This window comes from Spinacia oleracea, chromosome 2, assembly GCF_020520425.1.
Source record: "Spinacia oleracea cultivar Varoflay chromosome 2, BTI_SOV_V1, whole genome shotgun sequence".
Taxonomy (NCBI): domain Eukaryota; kingdom Viridiplantae; phylum Streptophyta; class Magnoliopsida; order Caryophyllales; family Amaranthaceae; genus Spinacia; species Spinacia oleracea.
Genome location: NC_079488.1, coordinates 109,780,599 through 109,789,731, shown reverse-complemented (window position 1 = coordinate 109,789,731; position 9,133 = coordinate 109,780,599). Strand labels below are relative to the sequence as shown.

Here is a 9,133-nt window from a genome sequence, read left to right as displayed (position 1 = left end):
AGCGATTAGCGGTAGAAGTAGCGGTTGATTAGCTTTTATCAAACGTAAAAATTAGTAGCGTTTAAGGTAGCAGGTAGCGTTTGAGTCGTTTGACAAATTTATATTAAGGCCATGTTCGGCAAAATTAGCGGTAGCGGATAGCGGTTAGCGGTTGAGTAGCGGGTAGCGGTTAAAGTAGCGAGTAGCGGTGAATAGTAGCGGGTAACGGTTAGCTGTCAAAGTAGCGGTAACTAATATGAGTGTTCGGTAAAAGTAGCGGTTGATATTATAAAAATAAAAATAAAAGCAAGAATATTATTTAAAACTTTATTATAAATTTGTCAAACGCTACCCGCTACCTTAAACGCTACTAATTTTAACGTTTGACAAAAGCTACCCAACCGCTACCTCAATCGCTAACCGCTACCTAAATCGCTACTTTACCAAACACTTACAAATTTTACAAGTAGCGTCTTGACTAGATCAAAACGCTACCCGCTACCTCAAACGCTACCGCCGAACACGCCCTAAAGTTTTAAATAATATTTCAGTTTTTATTTTGTTTTATAATATCAACCGCTACTTATATCGAACACTCATCTTAGTTACCCTATACTTTGACATCTAACCGTTACCCGCTAACCGCTACTTTTGCCGAACAGATAATTTCGTCAAAGTTAACGAAATAGACACGGAGAGAATTGAGTATATAACCTCACCTGAATTAACGGAATAGACAAAAAGAGAATCGGGCATGTAACCTCGCCAGAGTTAAGGGAATAGGCACAGGGAGAATTGAACGTATAACCTCGCCCGAGTTAACGGCATAGGCATAGAGCGAATCGATCGAGTATATAACCTCGTCCGAATTAACGGAATAGACACGGAGCGAATCGAGCATTTGGCCGAATTAACGGACTAGACATAGAAATAATCGAGCATACAGACTTAAAGCTCAGTCTTACCTACCGCTGATACTTCCTTGTGTAGTTGCATCTAAACAACCACCAAACTTTCAAAAAAGTAGCAAAAGGTGCCAAAATCAGAATTCTTTGTTGTTGGAGGTATACTAGTGACATTTTACGTAATCTGTCCGTTTTTTTATGTTCTCATTTACTATGAATTCTTATTTTAATTAGTGGTGAGTGGGTATAAGAAAAATGTGAAAAGAGTAAGAGAGATGTCATATATTAAATGGGTAATAACGAGGTAAAGTAAGAAAGAGATGATGAAAATGTGTTATTTGTAAGAATCGAAAGTGTTGTAACTCGGAAAATATTATTAGTAGGTAAATTTATCAAAACTTACCTTTTATAACTCAACTTTTGTCAGAAAAGACCTTATATAATTTTTTTGTGAAATTATAACTTAATGTAATTTTACTTTTTTGCGAAAGACAATCTAAGAAATGTTCCCGGCATTGCCTGAGCTTTTTCGGGCATTGACTTACACGTGAGCAACACGTGTGGGTTTATTTTTACCACACCCAATTTACCTCCAAAATTCCAAGCTTTAAAACCTAAAGTTAAAAAAAATGGAAAGAAAATCAAGTTTAAAAATTCAAAACTCGGAAAAATCAGTGTCTTTAGCAACTTAAGCCACACGTGCAAGTCAATGGCCGGAAAAGTCGAGTCAATGTCGGAAACTTCCCTTAAGTTGTCTTTTGCAAAACAAATTAACATTAAGGTGTGATTTCCCAAAAAAAAAAAAAAAACTCCGTATAAGATCTTTTCTCACAAAATTTTAATTATAAAAGGTCATTTTTAGCAAAGTTGTCAAATGGAAAAAAATAAAAAATTTGATGATGCCAAGATGACATCAAATTTGAGTGTGCAACTTTTATAAAGTGTCCCGCATGGATATAACGAACCGTGTTGTTTTGTCTTAGCAATATGCTAGCATCATGCTCCACTAGGCACTACTTCCTCCGTATTTATTTAAGAGATATATTTGTTTTTTTTTACTGTATTTATTTAAGAGATACACTTGTCATATTTAATAACTTATCCACTCCACCATCTAATTAAATAATATATCTATTACCCACCATCATATTAAACAAATAATTTCAGAAATCATCTCCTACCCCTAAAATGACATGGTCCCCTCTTATTTACTTATTAAAATATCTACCCAACTCCACTTACTTTATTATTTTATTTCATTCAATTCTTCTTTCTTAATACCCGTGCACAGCCAAGTATATCTTTTAAATAAATACGAAGGGAGTAGTTGTTAAAGCTTGATCGGGGACATGCCAAAATTTGCAATTTTGGCTACATAATAGGTTCGATCTCCTTGGATTAAGCATATACAACGGGTCAACGGCATAATAGTCGTACACTTAGCGTGTTAGATTTGACTCACATTCACGTACTTTCCACAGGTTTAATTGATTTAATTTCGCATTACACTGTAATCCCTTAATTAAGGATCTAGATTTCCTACTATTACGTGCATCAGATGTGACAATCAGCCAACTACATAACTATATTAACCAATTAATTTAAGGATGTTCCATATGGGATTTAGATGTTTTATTTTCTTTTTATTTGATACTCCGTCAACTATTTCTTGTCTAAGTTTATTTTAACTGTATGGATAGACTGAAAAGAACATTGAGCAATCTTTTAGAGACAGAAAGAGTATATATGACTTACAGAAAGATAACGTAGAGCGATGTCTTATAACAAAAAGTCATACAAAAACACAAATTTATAATAAGAGTGCATAATCCATAATTTGCTCACCTATTCAAACTCACATTAATCACACACTTATCTCTTCTTTAACACGTATTTAACTCTTCCTTAACCTAAGCTAAAAACATGCCTAGGGATTAGGAAAACCACATGCGCGCATTCCTTAACATCACAAGAAAAATAAAACATAATTAGCCTTCCATTACTCACCTTAATCATGATTCTACTTCATAACCTTCCTTATGTTTACTTGGTATGTTTGAGTTACACAAACACGCACGTACACACAGGAGAGACACATGTACATGAGTACTGTGTACTGTGTACTGTGTACTAATTAATAAACCTAGACAGTCGATCTGAAACATTAATGAGCAACTAGTGAAATTTGCTCCATGTGGCAGTCTCTCAAGGACGGAGGAAATATTGACTAAAAAAATGTTTTGAGGAACGGAAGGAGTATAAAACACACAATTTATATCAAAGGTACATAAGCTATTCAAACTTACATTAATAGCACATAACTCTTCCTTAACATAAGCTAAGAACATGCATAGGGAATCAGGGATTAGGTAAACCACATGCATAATGCATTCCTTAACAACACAAGAAATATTATTTTATCATTAATAATAATCCGTAATCCTATTCCATAACCTTCCTTTTTATTTTCCTTGGTATGTCGAGTTACACAAACACGAACGTACACACAGGATAGAGACACACACGTACACACGTACAAACATACATGAGTACTAATACAACCTAGACAGTCGATCAGAAACATTAATTAGCAACTAGTACAAGCTAATTAATGTACGTAGAGATCGAAGTAGTAGTTGAGGAATAATTAATTAGATTAATTATTTAGCATTAATTGCAATCTTCATTCCACCACCACAATGGCCTGGGAAACTGCAGATGAAGTAATTCTGGCCTCTGGTCAATTTAATTCTATCTTGTCCACTGGAGTAAGTTCTTGCACCTCTTGGAGCACTGCAGCTTGCATATCCTCTGCCGTTTACAGCCACCACATTGTGTTGCCCCTTTATGTACTTGAACACTGCATTTTCATTTTTATAAAACAAGTGTCATCAAATTTCCTTATAAATCGGAAAAAACTTTGTCCATCCACCGACAATTTTATAAATAAATGCAAATAATACTCCATAATTACAAATTATAAGGTGCATCGGGTTGTGTGTAGTTTAAAAACACATTTTTACAGTTTAAAAGCATATTTTTTTAATTTAAAAATATATTTTTATAGTTAAAAGATTTTTTACGATTTAAAAACACATAGTATATTTTTGTTTTTTTTTAAAGCGGATGTACTTTTTGTGTAAATATGTGTTTTTAAACAATAAAAAAATGTGTTTTTAAATGAGTAAAAATACAAAACAACTTGGTTCCTATCAAAATAATTAAATAAAACGACTTGGTTACATGTAGCCGGATGTACCTTTTACCGATTGCTCTGTAATACTTAAACGGGCTTCTAAAAATGGTACACCGTAAATTTATAAGTTAATTAAACTCCGAATGGATGTGTAAGTGTTAACGGTCTAACAGTTAAATCAACAACAGAATTTTACATATACTCCGTATTATGTAGTATATTAAATAAGATTGATGGCATGTATAAGATACATCTCATTTGAATCCCTTTTCATTTGTAATTTTCTTTTATGACTCATTCGCGGAAAAAAATAATCTGAAAAGCTAGGGTAAGAGGGACAAATAACTTCATTACATGTTGGAGATGTCAAAACCAAGTGTCAAAATGTCAAACAAAAGAAAAGGCTAGACTTTTTGTAAAGTTAGAGTTAAAAATAATACTATATTATTATTTATTAACATGCACTTTGTAGATAGGACGATGATAAAGGTCGCAAGTTGCGACAACATTTAGTTGTCGCAATCTTACGTGTCGCAGTTTAATTGGTACATATAAGCGCCACGTAGGCTACGCGTCATCATAATATTTTTACTATTAATTCAATATTTTTACTACGAAAATATGTAAATAAGGTAGTCGATATAAAAAAGGAAAAAAATTAGAATATTAAGATTTTCCTACCTTTTTTTATAACATGTATAATAAAAAATATAAGTTAAATATTTTAATTTTCAATTTAAATCATAACACATAAGCATGCCACATCATCATTGTGACACGGCTTAAAGGTCGCATGTTGCGACCTTTATCGTTTTCGTTGTAGATAATCCATCACATCCAAAAATCATTGTACTTTATCAAAAAAAATTAATAAAATCATTGTACATGCTACTTGACCATGACAAAGTAAGCCATTCCATTTTTTTTTCAAAATATATAAATCACATGATAAAGGGTTCGAAATTAATAGCCACGTTAATAGTGTAATCAGACGAGATCTGAAGATCTTACCAAGAACGTCACCGGCTCTAAAGGACTTGCCTCTAGCCCCATTGACATTAAAGGACCATCCAATATTGTAAACAGCAGCAAGAGTTGGCTGAACAATAGCCAAAAGACAGAGTATGGCTAATCCAACCACCAAAGCTGATCTTGCACTGCCTCTTCCCTGACCCATTTTTTTGGTTTGTTTAAATGAGAGAGAAAGATAATTAAGTGATTTGAATTTTGAAGTTAAGTGCTTGTGTTGGGGTGAGTGGAAATGAGAGTAGTGAACCCCTTCTATTTATATAACTATAGTGGTAATATTTTTCAACGAAAGAGGAAACTTTGGGGCCCATTATAGTAGATTTTGTTTGAATTTTAGGGAGTGCATGTGAGATACGACGAAGTAGTGACTAGTGACGTACTCTACTACCTCCGTTTTGAAATGGTTGTATTATCTTGACTTTTTATGTTATTTCTGCATTGATGTTGACTCTATTTACAGATTTTGACTTCATCTTTCAATATGAGTATGTCTTAATTTCTGTGAGTAATTACGTGGTTTTGAGTTTATTTCGCGAAAGGCAAAATGACAAATGATGTAGACAGTATTCGATCTCAGATTTTAAGTATCACTCTCTTGAGACTTTACCGAATAAGCTAGTTGCCCTCCACTAATATCATGTTAAAGGAGATAAGAATTTTGTACCTCATCATCTTGCATGTTTATGTCTTTTAGAGTCAAACAAATATCCCTACATGATAAGTATTATTCATGTGAGCCTATGAGGTCCCTTTGCATATAAAGACGTATAAACAACCAACATAAGTTGGTGGAGTTGGTGGGTAAATCACCTTGTGACTTGGAAGTCACAGGGTCGAGCCTCCATAACCTGCGAAATAATTGAGAGTAGCTCAAGCGAATACCTACATAGCTGGACTGAGTAACCTGTAATAAATGTTGGTTCAACATAGTCCCTTCTTCTTACCTAGTTAATAAAAAAAAATAAAAAAAAGGTACTAACGTACACTCATTTCTTACTCGTAAGACAACACAACTTTTGCCTAAAAGAAATCTAACTTTGGCTCTTTTTTTTTCACTAACATACACTCACTTCTTACTTTAGTGCAATTAGATAAAAAGGTTGTTGGATTACTCTCAATGCCAAACTTAAAGTATCAACTATGAACTCTTTAATTATTATTACTCGTAGTAAAAGAAATATATGTGCGTTGATGATCGAAGATTAAATGGTACAATTATTTCAAAGCGTATGAAATATTTAATGATTTGTCGACTGACTTTTCTTTACTTGGTTGTTGAAATTAAACATTTACATAACTCCCAACAACTCCCATATTTTGGTCCACAAAGTTACGTTGGAGCTCCACTGTCTAGTGTGAATGAAATAGCCTTTTCTACACAAAATGCTACCATTAGTCAGTCCACTAGTCACTACTTGCTAAGTTGCTAGTAGTCTAGTACTGTCTTCTTTGACATTTTTTTGTTCTACTTCACTAATCCAACTTTTAAAAAATTGCATGCCTTTGCTATGGAGATGGGCAGTTGGGCACAAGTCTCATTTTGATCCTCCTACTGCAGTCCAACCCCACTATGAAAATGACAAGATTTCTGCAGAGGTCATTCGTGCTAGGTCGATGGATAGTGATGGGAACTGACCTGTTACTTGGATCTTCGAGAGCCTCATATGTTTTATCTGATCTTCAGGAGATCGTGTTTATAGTTGGTTTTAACTTTTGGATGTATTATAACTCTAGTAGTGATGCTAAGGAACTTTGTTGGTTTTTGGTGGGCTAAGTTCCGTTCTACTCCCAGGTTAGATGTAACTGGTAGTGGTATCTATATTTCACTGTCCAACAACTTTGTAACCGTTTAACTTTTGTGTAATATATTTCCCTTCTTGCGTTAAAAAAAAACTTTTAAAAAATTGCATGCTTTGGACCCATGATTTTTTTTTTTTTTTGTCATTCAGACAACGAACAAAAATCTAAAAGTAATACAAACATAGACATGACCAATCCTTCTCGAGTTGCTAACTTCGCACGATTATGCGCCTGTTGGACTTGATCACAATCCACCTTATAAATAGCACATTTTTCGAAAACCCTACCCATGCATGTGTCCAATCTTATATATTGTCCATTGTTGGTGAACGTCGAACACTAATTCCTGTTGTAAACATGATACCAAAATTGAAGAATTCTACAAATTACGTCAAAATCATAAGTGAGTCTATAGAATGAGACAAAACCCATATCATATCATTCCGCGTAAACGTGCTAATGCCTCAGCTTGCGCAACAGAACTGGACATGCCCCCAAGCACATCCCTGATCCTTTAGTATTGTTGAAGTTTCAGTTGTTGGCGACAAAGACCAGCCCATACCCGTTCTATGAGAATCCTTCTACCAAGCCGCATCAATATGCAAACGAAAAGCAGCGATTATCAGGTCACATATCACGTCATCATTTAAATTTTAGCTTGTTAGCTCATGACATACTACAAAAATTGATATGATCGGCGACTAGCTAGTTGTATTTCAAAATATAAAAATGGTTCTTAGTTGATCAGTCGTATTTTAGAGATTCAATTTGAAACGTCATCTCTGATATATATAAAAAGTCTGATAGCGATTCTATCCTAAAATCATTTGGTGATGGTGGAGTAGCCCATCAAAGTTATATGTTAGTCATCCTCCCTCTTCTTTCTACATATAGGACAATTTGTCCGAACTTATATGTGGATAATTACCCTTACGTTCAAGTTGTACGCCCAAGTCTGAAGTCTCGATCGACACCCTTGAAGGCTGGTAGCAATGGCTTTTCGACGTTGAGTTGTTAACTTTAAAGAGTGTTTTTTGTTTTTTCTTTGTTCTACTACGAGAAGTTCCTACTGCATTTGATGAGTGGACACAAAGTACTTTTTTTGTAGATATAGATACATTTGGAGTTGACTGACTTTCAACATTGACGCCCAAGCCTTAGCCACCCCACCCTCATAATGTCTATCTACCTAACTAGCTTGTACTGATGCACTATCTGACTATCACTAATGCGACTATGGGCATATCATAAGAAAGACTACATTATTTTTGTTCCGAATAAGCTATAGGGGATTACAAATTACAACGGGACAAGGGAGTGGGGATTTGAACTTGTAGCATATCATACGTACATATTCATACCTACCGTAAGTATTTACTCCCTCCGTCCCGGAATACTTGACCTGTTTTCCCTATTGGGCCGTCCCTTAATACTTGACCTGTTTCTAAAAATAGAAATATTCTAACAATATTATATTATTTCTCACTCCACCCCTATTAACTCACCTAACCCCTACTCCATACAAAAAATAATTAAAAATTCAACCCCTACTCTCCCCCAACCCCACATCTTAACCCACCTCCCACTAACTACATTAAAATAATACCCCACTATCAACTACTACCTATTAAATTAAATAAGTCAATTCAAGTCCCTTAAACTCTGTGTCGGTCAAACCGGGTCGAGTATTCCGGGACGGAGGGAGTAACACTAACTCAGTAAGGCAACACAATCATTCTAGATTTTCATTAAAGTTTTATTTCCTTCTACGAGTAGCTCATATCCCGAGTTATTTTAACACTCTCGTGAGTTCCATACTTACTGATCGATCACTGATAAAACTATAACGAATTTTAAGAGGAAAAAAAAAAACTAAAGTTCATTCATTAATGTGAAATCACACATCTAATTAAGTACTACTCCGTAGTTTGTTGCCTGCTGATGCTTAGTTTCCTAATGGGCCGGGCCATTGCACTAAAATTTGGTCATTACACTCCACATTCTATTAGGATTAGGTGTAGGATTAGCACTTAGGGGTTTGCAATTGCATAATTAAGGCGATTGCACAATAATGGATCCATTTCTTTCATTCTGATTCTAGATCGTACCATGCGTCCAAGTTGATAAGCTTATCGAATTCACCTTATCTATCCATGTCATCCCAAGTGCACCCGATTACACCTAATAATTTTCAACGTGCCTAACAAACTAAGCAGAATCAAGG

General features: G+C 34.7%; 1 protein-coding gene across 1 annotated transcript; it reads right to left on the bottom strand.

Moving 5' to 3' along the window:
* Window positions 1-3,278: 3,278 nt before the first annotated feature.
* LOC110781948 (basic blue protein) lies at window positions 3,279-5,353 on the bottom strand. The gene is made up of 2 exons (XM_021985996.2): window positions 5,092-5,353; window positions 3,279-3,744 (listed from the first exon to the last, which is right to left on the bottom strand). The coding sequence occupies exons 1-2, from the start codon at window positions 5,255-5,257 to the stop codon at window positions 3,545-3,547; spliced, it is 366 nt and encodes a 121-aa protein (XP_021841688.1). The 5' UTR covers window positions 5,258-5,353; the 3' UTR covers window positions 3,279-3,544.
* Window positions 5,354-9,133: the final 3,780 nt, after the last annotated feature.

Coding starts and splice junctions, on each gene's coding strand:
- LOC110781948 (XM_021985996.2), bottom strand. CDS start 5,257: ATGGGTCAGGGAAGAGGCAGTGCAAGATCAGCTTTGGTGGTTGGATTA. Junction 3,745..5,091: donor TAGAGCCGGTGACGTTCTTG/GTAAGATCTTCA, acceptor ATGAAAATGCAG/TGTTCAAGTACATAAAGGGG.